The 15,254-nt window shown below is 44.3% G+C and overlaps 1 protein-coding gene across 1 annotated transcript in view; it reads left to right on the top strand.

Moving 5' to 3' along the window:
* HSDL2 (hydroxysteroid dehydrogenase like 2) overlaps positions 1-15,254 on the top strand; it is a 47,536-nt gene that overhangs the window by 22,441 nt on the left and 9,841 nt on the right. Inside the window, exons 5-8 of the mRNA XM_048504429.1 lie at positions 7,644-7,747; positions 8,981-9,079; positions 11,241-11,435; positions 12,859-12,930. Of these exons, the coding sequence (XP_048360386.1) occupies positions 7,644-7,747; positions 8,981-9,079; positions 11,241-11,435; positions 12,859-12,930 (470 nt within the window). The remainder of the gene's footprint in view (positions 1-7,643; positions 7,748-8,980; positions 9,080-11,240; positions 11,436-12,858; positions 12,931-15,254) is intronic.

The raw sequence follows: 15,254 nt of genomic DNA, 5'->3' as shown, positions 1-15,254 counted from the left end.
GGTGCTCAGGAGCAGCAGCAGCAGAAGGCCATTGCTTTCACATCCTGCATGTGAGCTCCCAAAGGCACCTGGTGGGCCATTGCGAGTAGCAGAGTGCTGGACTGGATGGACTCTGGTCTGATCCAGCAGGCTCTTTCTTATGTTCTCATGAACACGACTGAAGGGGAAACTTTACCTTTTAGATTGTTGCCAATAGGTGGGCCATTTTTCAGCAGCTCTTTCCTCCCACGACAGGTCAAATAACTCCCCTCCCCAATGCTGCTGCTGCTGAGGGCCTGCAGGAATAGCTGGCCGGAGGCTGGGGAGATCGGAGGTTTCTCATGGAAGGAGGGGGACTGGTGAAAATGACACTTCCATGTGCCTTTGGAAATCTACACAGAACCAAGCCTCTGGCTCATTCCGCACATGCAGAATAATGCACTTTCAAACTTCTTTCAGTGCTCTTTGAAGCTGTGCGGAATGGCAAAATCCACTTGCAAACAGTTGTGAAAGTGGTTTGAAAACGCATTATTTTGCGTGTGCGGAAGGGGCCTCTGTTTCTTTAGACTTTCTGCAGAAAATACATCTCTGGTCAGATATGTCCCCTTAATCTATCCTGAGTACAAACGGAGGCTTGTGCCATTGCATCTCAAAACAGAATCTTGTACAAGTCGAAAAAGTAGAGGGAAAAACTAAACAGCTGTACCAGCCCACACAAAATCCAGAAAAAGAAACAAAATCATGAAATACTTTTCCGTGAGCCCTCTCCAAAGCACATAAACATCACACCAGCTTTTCAGTTCTGTAGCGCCCTTCATCAGGCAAGAATAACAAATGAGGAAGTAAAAAGCCAAATTTCCAGGCCCAGGTCAAGCCGCGCACCTCAATCACTTATCTTTCCATTCAGGAACATGACAGCCTTAAGTTGCTGGTGGTCCCAGATGGGCATTACCTGCCAGCTGTCTAATAGTCTACTGTCATTTCCTTTTGTACTTCCTATTTTGTTCAGTTCCCCAGGGTTGTACCGTGTTTCCATATCCACAGACAAGAGGAGAGGTGAATGGCTTGTTTCTCAGTGACTGCTTTGAGCATGCTGACCACGTTTATTTTGTTTTTACCCCAGCCTTTACCGCCCTAAGCAGGGCAGCTAACAATGTGAATCAATACTAATTAAAATATTAATAAACATACAGAATTCAATTAAAATATAATCACAGCAGTTCAGACCGACAGTAGCTCGCTTGTCACGGCTCTCTCAGGAGCAGCAGTGGCGTAGGAGGTTAAGAGCTCGTGTATCTAATCTGGAGGAACCAGGTTTGATTCCCAGCTCTGCCGCCTGAGCTGTGGAGGCTTATCTGGGGCATTCAGGTTAGCCTGTGCACTCCCACACACGCCAGCTGGGTGACCTTGGGCAAGTCACAGCTTCTCGGAGCTCTCTCAGCCCCACCTGCCTCACAGGGTGTTTGTTGTGAGGGGGGAAGGGCAAGGAGATTGTAAGCCCCTTTGAGTCTCCTACAGGAGAGAAAGGGGGGATATAAATCTAAACTCTTCTTCTTCTTCTTCTTCTTGATGCTTTCAAGTTCAGTTTAAAGAGAAACCAGGAAAATGCAGAGTAAAGGAACCAGCCGAGATGTCAACAGGGGCCAAAGACAAGGACATATATTTGGAACAGCTTGTTAATTATAAGTGTAGATGGGTCATGACCAGAGCAAGGTGCAATTCTTTACCTTCAGTCTATCTTCAAGGTCGCTTCCTTAATATCCCACAAAGTGAGCATCGCTGTTGGTATTGTCCCTATACAACGGACTCAATTTCCCATATTTTGCTTTACTATTTGAAGTATAATAATATTAGAACTGACTTGAGAGCTTTATTACCATCAGGATTTATGCTTCTTTCAGACGAATTAAAAATGTTTAAGCTCTTGAATAATTCTAACGCAGAGATCTCGGAAGCAGATGCTACATTTTTAATTCGTGTCTTACGAGATGTGTAACAGTGATTCTTTTAATGTATCTGGAATGTTCAGTATTTCATTGATCTTATGCCTAAAAAAGGTTTATTGGATTGGATTGGATTGGATTGGACAGGGACAAGGAAACAGATTGGAAAAGGGGAAAGGAAGAAAAGAAACGGGAAGGGAGGCCAGCTGATGTGAAACTTTGCTATCCTCAACCACAAGCCTAACTGAACATCTCTTTCTTGCTGGCCCTGCGGAACTGAATTAGCTTCCTCAGGGCCTGGGACTCATTTGACAGAGAGTTCCACTAGGCCGGAGCCAAGGCCCGAAAAGCGCTGGCCCTGTTTGAGGACGTCCAGGTATGTCTTTGGCCAGGGACTAGGGCTGTGTGTTCAGATAAGCAGAGCTGCAAATAAAGCTGAATAAGCCGTTTTGGCTTTCAGAGAGGGGTTGACAGAGAACAAACGAACGAACGAACACGCACGCACACACCGCTTAAGTCACAGGGCCCATTATTATCCATGGGTGGAAAGCCCTGGCTATGTGGACAAAACTGAATGGTATTATTTTAAGTAACTAACTTAAATTATTTGATTATTGAATTGATGGGTTTGTAATAATACATTTAACAATGTATTATTTTGACTTCTGTTTTTACTTCTGAGAAATGGGGCACTTCCTTCCTGAAAGTGGGTGGGCATAGTCATGATTGCATGCATGTACAGGTGTACCAAATGTACACTATGAGTGTACACTATGAAATACTTTGTGTGTGGAATCTCTGCAGGTTAGATTTTGTGCATAGGTTAGCTGCTTATTTCCTAAATTGGAAATGTTTTCCACGTAGGAAACAGTTAGCACGTAAAGTGACTGAAATTTTCTGTCCATCCTAAGTAAAGGCGGGGTGGGGGGGGATCAGGTATGCTTAACTCATAGGGAAAACTGATTGCCTTCGTTATTGATTTGCTGATACATGTTTCTTTATTTGAATTTAAGAAACTAAATGTCTATAAAAATACTGTTGGAAAATCATTTACGAGTGACCTTTGCAGTGTCTCATGCAACAAAGTTTTGAAATAATGTGGAGTCTATTTGAACAGTTGACATACTACATAGTGGGGTTATTTTCACAAAATGATACAGTACTAATGGAAATTTCACCCTCTAAAAAGACACAGATCAGCCATTATCTGAGAAGAATAATGATATTTGTGAGATGAGTCCAGTCTGTTTATCTAACGCGGCTATTAAGAAAACATTTTCAGAAATGTTGTTCTAATGATGACAGCCTTCCATTTGAATTATTTTGTGAAATGTTTGTTGTTGTATATCGCAGAAGTGTGAGAGATATCAAACAAGAGAGGCAGGTTTTTTTACATACTTGTTAGGACTGTGATGTTATCAAAAATTATACAAATGGACAGTGGTGGGATCAAAAATTTTAGTAACAGGTTCCCATGGTGGTGGGATTCAAACTGTGGCGTAGTGCCAATGGGGCTGGGCTGGGCATGATGGGGGCGTGGCCAGGCATTCCAGGGGTGGGGCATTCCTGGGCGGGGCTGTGGCAAGGATGCAGCCGCTGTGCCAGTCCTTGGGCAGGAAACGAATGCACGCAGGCGCAGGCTGCCACGCACGCCGGTGCACCTCCTGCTAGACTGCTTCAAGTTCTGCGCACTACTGCTGAGAGGAGGGGCGTAACTAAGGCAAAAATCATGTGGCAAAATCACCGATTAGTAACCCCCTCTCGGCACACACAAATAATTAGTAACCTACTCTCGGGAACCTGTGAGAACCTGCTGGATCCAACCTCTGCGAATGGACCTTTATTATTAAACAAGTTAGGGACGTAGCCCCGTCCAAACCGCTGGGTGCCCGGATATGACGCTGCAGCTGCGCTTCTGTTCCCAGGAGGGCTTTCCGGTAGTGTGGAAGTCAAACAGGCAAATGAAACTGCCTGCCACAAGAAAGCTGTCCACACGGCTTCCATGGGCTTTTGCAACTGAAAAGGCAGCATACGTCCAGGAGCCAGGCACCGAAGTTTTCGGGGGCAAAGCACGGGTGGGAGCTGACTCATGTTGGCTCCACCTCCAGAATGCCCCCACAATGCCAATGTAGGCAGTGGGGGCACATGAGCGTGGTGTGCACTGCCATGTCCAGCCATTGTGGCAGGCACAGTGGCTGCCCACCAACAAATCCACCCCTCCACTGGAGGAAGTGCCCCAGAGAGGGCAAATCTGCAGATGCCTGCCCTAGCAGCAAATACAGACCCTTCTTGGATGGGGCCATAAGTCTCCTTCACAGTGATCAAAATTTCTTGATTAGTATCAAAGATGACATTCAAAAGAAATATTCAGGATGATCCTATCCTGACCTGGATGGGCTTGGGCTTGGCTACCTGCTTTCATCAGATCTCAAAAGCTAAGGGTTGGCCCAGGTTGGGATGGAGACCACCTAGGAAGCTTAGGACTTCTACCGGTATGCAGAGACAAGCAATGGCAAGCTACTACTACTTTTTCTTAACATTTAAAATATTTTATTTCTCTTACATTGTTCTCTAACTTAATTCATTGTGACTTCACCTTCAAGTACATCAACGATCTATTAAATTCATCATTTATGTATTCAACATTATTAAACTAACTCTTTGATATTAAATGTTGTGGTACATTACATTTCATATCCTCTAGCGTATATTTATCAGCTTTTTTTCTGGTTCTGGCGGGTTTTCTGGGCTGTGTGGCCATGGTCTGGTGGATTTTGTTCCTAACGTTTCGCCTGCATCTGTGGCTGGCATCTTCAGAGGTGTCTGCTTCACACTGTGACTTTTCTCTGCGATACACCTCTGAAGATGCCAGCCACAGATGCCAGCCACCCACCAGAACCAGTTGAATCCGGCCATGAAAGCCTTTGACAAAACTTTTTTTCTGTTTCTAACAGTCTTCTTCATGTTATGTTTCCTCTATGGTCTAAACTTATAATTCTATGATATATTTTTCAACATTCAATAACATAGAACATCTTACATCGCACTCAATTTAATATTCAACTGGAAGCGTTTTAATGTCATTTTCTTCTGATACCGTGTTTCCCCTAATATAAGACAGTGTCTTATATTAAATTTTGCTCCCAAAGATGCGCTATGTCTTATTTTCAGGGGATGTCTTATTTTTTCTGTGTTCTGTTCGTCGGGCATGCTTCCAAACAAAAACTTTGCTATGTCTTACTTTCGGGGGATGCCTCTACTATGTCTTATTTTTTGGGGGGATGTCTTATATTTGGGGAAACAGGGTACATGTTTTATCCAAAGCTGCTACTGAATGTCTGTTGCCATAAGTCACCTGCACTCACATACTATACAGTCCTAAGCAGTTATATCCTTCCAAGCTCATTGGAATTAATGGGTTTAGAAAAGTATAACTTTGTTCTGGATTGCCCTGAGGGAGGCTATTAACAGGCAGCTCTTTGACTCATGTCTAAAAGATAATGATACAAAACTGGAAAAACAAGAAACTGCTGGCAGGAAAGTAGCAGAAGAAATTCTGGCCTACACTGTTGATAAGTAAATGTTAAAACAGCTTCTGCATTGTTAAAAAAGTATTTCTTCATTCAATGTTGCCTGGAATACCATTGTGCCAAGTGAAATTCTGCAGTTCACAGGTATGCATTGATTCTGTTGCTTAGAAATTAACAAGGGGAGTGGCAGGTAAATTAGGTATAGAGCAACCTGCGGCTCTCCAGATATTCATGGACTACAATTCCCAATTGGCCATGCTGGCTGGGGCTGATGGGATTTGTAGTCCATGAACATCTGGAGAGCCGCAGGTTGCAGACCCCTTCTGTAGAGAAACCGGCCTTCTATGTTTGTCAGTCCAAGGACTATTTGTGTGTGCTTAATACGTTGCTTAGATAGTAGTAGGGTGTTTAATTAATGTACCTTGAAAATCTTTATGATTTGGTATGTTAGATTTTATCACCATGACTAGATTTACCTTTATAGATCTGTATACATCTCACGGTTTGAACTGTCTTAGAAGAAGTGCTTGGAGCAGCAGTGGCGTAGGAGGTTAAGAGCTCGTGTATCTAATCTGGAGGAACCGGGTTTGATTCCCAGCTCTGTCGCCTGAGCTGTGGAGGCTTATCTGGGGAATTCAGATTAGCCTGTACACTCCCACACATGCCAGCTGGGTGACCTTGGGCTAGTCACAGCTTCTCGGAGCTCTCTCAGCCCCACCTACCTCACAGGGTTTTTGTTGTGAGTGGGGAAGGGCAAGGAGATTGTAAGCCCCTTTGAGTCTCCTGCAGGAGAGAAAGGGGGGATATAAATCCAAACTCTTCTTCTTCTGGATTTGGCTAGATTGTACCCTAATAATTCATCGAGTCCTGGGGGTTTTCCTTTTTAAGATGGCAGGTTGTTCTGAGAAGCAAATGTTTTGGTTTCTTTTAAAAATATGTAAAGAAAATAAACGATTATGGTGAATACGGTCTTAGTGACCTGAGTGCATCGTATGTTATGCTATATTAATAATGACTTTGTAGGGAAATTATGGATCAACAGTAGAACTACATTAGGGAAATTATGGAATAACAGTAGAATAGTTGGAAGAGAGCCCCCACGCCATGCCCGGTGTCAATCAGTGACATTTGGCACTGTTTACCTATTAATGGCTGATGGGGAGTATTTATAGTAGATGTCACTTGCTACATTTAAAATTAGTTTCCCATAGATTCCGCATGTGCAAATTAAAATGAGCATGACTTGAATGTGTAGAATTCTTTCTAACTCTTTTACGAAACTGTTTCCCCAATTATTGAGCTATAGCAGCTATTTTCTATATTGGACCTAAATCACCCCCATGAGAGCCATTTGGTTTCAGAACATCAGTCCATTAAAAAGTGGCACCGCCTCTCTCTAGGAACATGTCCAGCAAGGCACGTGCTCAAGTAGAAAGTGGAAATATCCATCAAATAATCTGGGGACGCTCATGCCATAGAATTAATAGAGTTAATTTGAATGATGAGTGGATGGGAACTCACTGGGTGTCTTGCATAGCTGTCTTCTAAAGGGAGAGTTTTCTAAAGGGAGAGAACAATAGAGATATAATGAAGTTATGCTGAACCCCAACAGAGATGGATTATTACAAGGGCCAGATGCAATACTTTTCCATCGGTCATTACAAAGGGTCGTTACCTATCTATCCCTCTCCATTACAAAGGGTCGTTATCTACCTATCTATCCCTCTCCAGGATCGGGTCTGTCCACACTGTAAAAACCAAGGGGAGACTCTTGCTCACATTATACATTATACATGTGGGTATTAGGAATTTCTCTCCTGGGCAGGTCCTAGACAAATCTGAAAGAGACTCTGACAATTCTGTTGTGGAGCTTTTGTTAAATAACACAGGAAAAAGTAGCAAAATTTCTTTTACAAGTGACAGAATTTTCTAAGTAATGTCCCATGCTAGATACAGTTTATCTGTCTGTGTTTTGAATGTATTTTTGATTTGTACTTCAGAAATGTCTGTAATGCTCTGGAGCCTATTTTAATATGCCTAATAAATGTTGTTGTATTGTATAATAAAGTTATGCCAGTGCTAAGTGCCAGGGTGGGTATCTAAGGAGGAACACAAGAAATGCACTCTGACCAGAGCTGATGAGTGAGTAATAGCTGGACTAAACAGCCACATTTTGTTTTTATATCTACAGGTCTAAAATATGCCTTCCTTACTTGAGGAAGAGTAAGATTGGACATATTCTTAATATTAGCCCGCCAATAAACTTGAATCCTGTCTGGTTCAGGAATCACTGTGGTAGGTACACTTTTTAAAGCATTGATACAGATTCCCCCACAATCAAGGCAGATGTAAAGGTTAGTTCTCCTGCTCTCACATGCTCTCTCCGCCTGAAAGTTGTCATAGCCTGAAAGCTGACGTGGGTGTCCCTCTCTCTCAGAATTGTTGCCTGTACTTATTACTTCTGCAGGCCAGAAGCCTAGCAGCTCCTGTCCCGGGTGCCGGGATTCTTGCACAATGTAAGTGTAGTGATATCATCACCCCGAGAGAGAAGCAACATCTAAACCAGTGGTGGCGAACCTATGGCATGGGTGCCAGAAGTGGCACTCAGAGTCCTCTCTGTGGGCACGCGCAAACAGAGTTCATCATGTGGGACACACACACACACACACACACACACACACACACATCTAGGCTGGCCTGGGCCGCTGGGCTCGATTATTAGCATTAAACCTAAGACCTAGTTTTGGGGAAGCAGTGTAGGTAACCCTGTTAAGCGCTGTTAAACCCCACTGATTTTCATGCAAAAACTAAAGCGCGATCCTTTACCTGGGAGTAAGCTCGGTTGCTGGCAATGAGGCTTGCTTCTGAGTAAACCCTCCTAGGGTCATGATTCACCTGTTCGAAGAGTTGCATGGTTGCTTCAAAGCAAAGCCAACAACTACCACCAAGCTTACTCCCGAGTGACGCACGCCTTGGAGCCAACTGTTTTTTCTAAACTGAAACCTCAGTATTCAGGTTAAATTGCTGGGTTGGCACTGTGCGATAAATAAGTGGGTTTTGGGTTGCAATGTGGGCACTCGGTCTCGAAAAGGTCCGCCATCACTGATCTAGATGTAAGAGTTGGTTAATAAAAAGGCAGATCTTGCATTCACAGAAACACACCTTAGCGAGTGTGATGTGGCTGGTTAAGAGCGGTGGACTCTTAACCTGGAGAACCAGGTTTGGTCCCCCCCACTCCTCCACTTGAAGCCTGCTGGGTGACCTTGGGCTAGTCATAGTTCATTCAAAACTTTCTCCTCATAAGGAGGAAGGGAAGGAGTTGATGAGCTGCTTTGAGACTCCTTACAGGAGAAAAAAAGCGGGGCCTACATCCAAACTCTTCTTCATTCTTCCCGTGCTGGTCTGCTGTCTCTTACAAGTTGCTGCATGCTCTTTCGTGTATAGAGAAACAAAGGGAAGATCTAAAGTTATGTACTTCAGCGGCTGTGAATTTTAGCCGACTGACTCTGTCTTTCTATCTCATTCTAGCTTATACCATTTCTAAATATGGGATGTCTATGTGTGTGCTTGGGATGTCAGAAGAGTTTAGAGGAGAAGTCGCAGTTAATGCTTTGTGGCCGCAAACAGGTGTGTTTTCTTTAAACAAAAAAATGCGTAACGCTTTTCTTCATATAATATAGCAAATGGAGTCAAATGGAACCGTCTAGCACAGTGGTTCTCAACCTTCCTAATGCCGCGACCCTTTAAGACAGTTCCTCATGTTGTGGTGACCCCCAATCCTAATATTTATCCATTTTACAGATGGAGAACACTGATGCAGAGTCTTAGGCAGTGGTTCTCAACCTTCCTAATGCCGCCACCCTTTAAGACAGTTCCTCATGTTGTGGTGACCCCCAACCCTAACGTGTATCCATTTTACATTTATCCGTTTTACATTTATCCATGTTACTTTCCCATTCCTCAAGCCAGCGTGGCATAGTGGTTAAGAGCAGGCGCACTCTAATCTGGAGGAACTGGGTTTGATTCCCTGCTCTGCCACTTGAGCTGTGGAGGCTTATCTGGGGAACCGGATTAGCTTGTGCACTCCAACACACACCAGCCGGGTGACCTTGGGCCAGTCACAGTTCTTCTCAGCTCTCAACCCCACCTACCTCACAGGGTGTTTGTTGTGAGGGGGGAAGGGAAAGGAGATGCAGAGAGTGAGGGGGGAAGGGAAAGGAGATGCAGAGAGTCTTAGGCGACCCCTGTGAAAGGGCCGTTCGACCCCCAATGGGGTCCCGACCCACAGGTTGAGAACCACTGGTAACGAGTAAGGATACATAAGATCGGCTCGTGTGGATCTACTGCCAATTGGCATCTACTCCCAATTCCGTTAATTTCTATTCTTTTTTTTTAACAGGTTAATGTTGACCAAAAGAGCCAGCCTGGGTGTTTTGATATTAGGCTTCTCTTAAACAGCCTTGGGGTTTTTTCCCTTTAATATTTTCACAGCAATTGCAAAACCTTTCTTCCGGACCTTCCTTGTTACTTTCCCATTCCTCAAGCCAGCGTGGCGTAGTGGTTAAGAGCAGGTGCGCTCTAATCTGGAGAACCGGGTTTGATTCCCCGCTCTGCCACTTGAGCTGTGGAGGCTTATCTGGTGAACCGGATTAGCTTGTGCACTCCAACACACACCAGCTGGGTGACCTTGGGCCAGTCACAGTTCTTCTCAGCTCTCTCAGCCCCACCTACCTCACAGAGTGTTTGTTGTGAGGGGGGAAGGGAAAGGAGATTGTAAGCCCCTTTGAGTCTCCTTACAGGAGAGAAAGGGGGGGTATCAATCCAAACTCTTCTTCTTCAAGTTTCAGTTTCTTCTCTTAGGCTCATTCTGCACATGCAGAATAATGCACTTTCAAACTGCTTTCAATGCTCTTTGAAGCTGTGTGGAATAGCAAAATCCACTTGCAAACAGTTGTGAAAGTGGTTTGAAAATGCATTATTTTGCCTGTGCGGAAGAAGCCTAACATCTTATGGCTGCCTAAGAAATAAGCAAAATTAACCCTACCATTACTTCCCTTCCGCAGTCCCAGATAGGTACTTCATCCTCGTAGCTACAGTCTGTTCCCATTCTCACAAAATGGGTGCAAAAATTGCTTCTATCTTCCTCTTGAGTTTGGGAATGGTGCTCACATCACATGCAGCAGTCTTTTTAAATATCTTGTATTGGGCCAGTAGTCTGAGAGTCTGAAAATTCAGGTGTGATAGATTTGCTGTGGCCTCAATCCGGGAATTGGTCTTTTGAGCCTGGGCTCCACTCTCCAGGGGGTCCTCCTTGGCCTTCCCATGATGCTTCACTTTCCTTCCCGAGCCCTCTTACCTGTGCAGCCTCTCAGACCTCAGTTAAAAGAGTTATTGCCAGTTCCTGCCTTGCCTTCTCTTGATGAGCTCCATTACCCTGGCCAGCTCGTGTGGTTTCCCTAGGCCTTCCGGCGGCTTCCCTGCAGCTACCGCCTCCATTCCCTTTTGCAGACAGTTCCTTAATTAAGTATGAGGTGGGCTGAATTCAGGTGTGCCACCAGTGACATTCTTAGTATGCATTCTTGCAAATAAATGTTTCTTGCCTTTAAAGCTAACATTTCTGTGTGGACAAAGCATCATGTGTGAAGATGTTGGGGAATGAGCATCTTGTAAAAAAAAGAAAATGTCACATTAGTGAGACCACTGTATGTCTGCGGGGTAAGAAAGACAGGATTTGCAACAGCACTGCTGACAAATTAATCTCTTTCCTTCCTTTCTCTGTCTCATGTAGCAATATACACCTCTGCCATGGATATGCTAGGAGGAGCTGGTGTGGAGAAGCAGTGTAGAAAAACGGATATTCTCGCAGATGCCGCATATTGCATTTTAACAAAGCCTAAAAGCTTCACCGGGAATTTTGTCATTGATGAACATTTGCTGAGGGAAGAAGGAATTAAGAATTTTGATGTATATGCAGTTGCCCCAGGTAATTTACCTTCGTTCGTCTTGCTCAAGACAGTGTGGCTGTATGAAGGCTGTGGGGTTGTAGTTCTATAAATCAGTTCAGCCCCTGCTCTGACTTCCTCTTTTGCCAGTCAGAGTTTGATTCCCCGCTCTGCCGCCTGAGCTGTGGAGGCTTATCTGGGGAATTCAGATTAGCCTGTACACTCCCACGCACGCCAGCTGGGTGACCTTGGGCTAGTCACAGCTTCTCGGAGCTCTCTCAGCCCCACCTACCTGACAGGGTGTTTGTTGTGAGGGGGGAAGGGCAAGGAGATTGTAAGCCCCTTTGAGTCTCCTTACAGGAGAAAAAGGGGGATATAAATCCAAACTCTTCTTCTTCTTAATAACCCATTGGTCTGATTCTGTATTCGGCATCTTCCTGTGTTCCGTTGCACGTTTTGGAGTGTGACAATTTGCAAAGTTTCAGTGAAGCAAAATTAAACTGTCAAGGCACTCTGGCCCTTGATGCGACTTCCCTTGTGCATGTGTGCCTCTCTGCCTTTGCGTTTCCCCTTGTCCCAAAGAAGAACATACTTCTTCAAGGCAAACAGCGTCATTTTCTGGCTCTCCACAAAAAATATCCCATATCTGAGGGGGGGATTTTTTTTCATTCCTTTGTGCCTGCTTTGGGAAAAAAACAAAATTTGCATTGTTCAACACGGTCCATCTGAATCGTTCAGTTTGCTACTCGTGTGTGTCTTTTCAAAGGACAACTCTACACACTGCCATTGTTGCTGAAAATGATGCCGTTTGGTCAGCCTGCCCTAGCTAATATTTGACTGTTGTATATGTGCTCAAGTCTTATTTTATACATGAATGTATGATGGTGTTTAAAGTGCACGTACAAGCCCATGTTTGCTCTCTGAGCCATAATGCTTGCCAGGTTTAATGTTATGCCTTCTGCCTTGTTACATGGCAGATTTAATAAGCAAGAAAAGGCTAAAAGATTGTGCCCATGTAACGATGGCTCAGTTGAATCTCTGGCCCACCAATTACTTCACTGTCTCAGATTCAAGGAAATCAGATCCTAGGATGTGAACCTTACTCCTTTACATTTACCCCATCTCCCCGATTTAATTAGATTACACTACTTGTTGGACAACCCTGATCCTTCTCTCTGTATGATAGTGGCAGACTTTTTCCTGGAAATTACTAAACACCAGTAGATTTCCTTCGACCTAACATTTATTTCCTGTATTGTATAAGCTTTTTTATCTGTTTTTATTATAGTTGTACTGCTGTCTATGCCAATAAAGGCTTGCTTCTGCTGTTAGCTCTCTGCCATAAGAAAAAACCCGTGTAACACCAGTTACACAAGGCTGCTTAAACCTCTCATTACCCTGTTTAGCTACACAGTATGAATTTACTGTATGAAATTTTGCCCTTTATATGTTTTGTCTCTCTAGGTCACCCTTTACTACCAGATTTCTTTTTAGATGTGGATCCTGATACGCTAGCAATGAAAATGGAAGCGCATGGTGAGAAATTCTGTGGTTAGCTGAACATTCCCTAAGGCTATTGAAATACGTAGTAAACCTCTCTCTTCTTGAACTTCGTCACTTTCCAACGTCTGGCAGTGGCTCATTTTTTCCCGACATCATTATATTTGGGGCAGGATTTTGTTGCTGAGACATCTCAGATTCTTTATTGGGATGTAAAGAGTCTTTAAAGTGAGGAAATATGAGGGGGCAGGGTTTAAATGACAGGACATTGTTCTAAAAAAACATGCATTGTTGAAAGCTGGTATTTATATTTCTTGCGGAATTGCTGCTAAAATTTGCTAGTAACATAATATGAACTGTTTTGGGGTTTGTTTGTTTTCCCTGATGCCTATTAGGGAAGCCGCTCTGAGCCCTATGGGGGAGAACGGGGTACAAGTCCAATTAATTAATTAATTAATTAATTAATTAAAAGGTTTCTGAAATCTGAACATAATTTGAATTGAGCATCAAAGCACTCCTGCAGTTGGTGGTCTGAAAAGCCCTGCCAAAACTGGCAGAGCTGTTTATGTGATTAGTCCCATGCCATGCAGCAAGCACGATTTTTCTATGGTTTTGTGTAGAAGCCCAGAACCAGTTAAGAACATAAGAACAAGCCAGCTGGATCAGACCAGAGTCCATCTAGTCCAGCTCTCTGCTCCTCGCAGTGGCCCACCAGGTGCCTTTGGGAGCTCACCTGCAGGATGTGAAAGCAATGGCCTTCTGCTGCTGTTGCTCACGAGCACCTGGTCTGCTAAGGCATTTGCAATCTCAGATCAAGGAGGATCAAGATTGGGAGCCATAGATCGACTTCTCCTCCATAAATCTGTCCAAGCCCTTTTTAAAGCTATCCAGGTTAGTGGCCATCACCCCCTCCTGTGGCAGCATATTCCAAACACCAATCACACGTTGTGTGAAGAAGCGTTTCCTTTTATTAGTCCTAATTCTTCCCCCCAGCATTTTCAATGAATGCCCCCTGGTTCTAGTATTGTGAGAAAGAGAGAAAATTTCTCTGTCAACATTTTCTATCCCATGCATAATTTTGTAGACTTCAATCATATCCCCCCCTCAGACGTCTCCTCTCCAAACTAAAGAGTCCCAAACGCTGCAGCCTCTCCTCATAAGGAAGGTGCTCCAATCCCTCAATCATCCTCGTTGCCCTTCTCTGCACTTTTTCTATCTCTTCAATATCCTTTTTGAGATGTGGCAACCAGAACTGAACACAATACTCAAGTGGGGTCGCACCACTGCTTTATATAAGGACAAGTTTCCTAAACAGTTTTCCTGACCTCTGGCCCTTCCTCTGCTTCCACCTGAGTTATTGAAACCGAATTTGAATTTCAGAGTAAAAACTGGCTCCTTGTTGCTAAGGAATGGGTACAGATTCCTCGGGGCAAAGGGGATTGATTTAGGGCATAGCCCCCTTCCACACATGCAGAATAATGCACTTTCAACCCACTTCCACAATTGTTTGCAAGTGGATTTTGCTATTCCGCACAGTCAAACCCAGCTGCAAAGTGCATTGAAACTGCATCGTTCTGCATGCGCGGAAGGGGCCTGATAGTTGGGTAAGCTGAGCAAGTATTGACTCAGCCCACATAGTGTAGTGGTTAAGAGCAGTGGACTTAATCTGTTGAACCAGGTTTGCTCCTCCACTCCTCCACATGAGACCTGCTGGGTGACATTAAGCCAGGCGCAGTTTTCTCCAGAACTCTCTCAGCCTCACCGACCTCACAAGGTTGTCGGTTGCGGAGAGAGGAGAGGAAGCAGTTTATAAGCCGCTTTGAGACTCCTTACGGTCAGTGGTGGGATCCTAACAGGTTCCCTCGCCAGCCCCGCCCCCCCTCAGCAAAGGGGGCAGAGGCGTACCTAGGCAAACCTGAGCCCTGGGCAAAACCTGAGTTGGATGCCCCCCCATGGGCAGCCACCCCACCATGACCCCCCAAAAAATTTTTGCACCAGGTCATTTCTAAATCATCATCACATTATAGAAAATGCCCCAACTCACAAATCTGAACGCAGCAATGGTGAAACACACAGGTTCTTTGATAGAGACTGGTGAGATAAAAGGTACAAAAGGCTGAGAATCCATGAATTGCAGTACCTGAAAGGGATTAACCCAGTTCAGGGAGTTACATTATTAGTCGCAATTGCTACCGTGTTTCCCCAAATATAAGACAGTGTCTTATATTAATTTTTGCTCCCAAAGATGTGCTATGTCTTATTTTAAGAACATAAGAACAAGCCAGCTGGATCAGACCAAAGTCCATCTAGTCCAGCTCTCTGCTACTCGCAGTGGCCCACCAGGTGCCTTTGGGAGCTCA

Source organism: Sphaerodactylus townsendi, linkage group LG07, assembly GCF_021028975.2.
Source record: "Sphaerodactylus townsendi isolate TG3544 linkage group LG07, MPM_Stown_v2.3, whole genome shotgun sequence".
Lineage (NCBI taxonomy): Eukaryota > Metazoa > Chordata > Lepidosauria > Squamata > Sphaerodactylidae > Sphaerodactylus > Sphaerodactylus townsendi.
The sequence above is the reverse complement of the archived record's forward strand: the minus strand, read 5'-3'. Positions and strand labels throughout refer to the sequence as shown.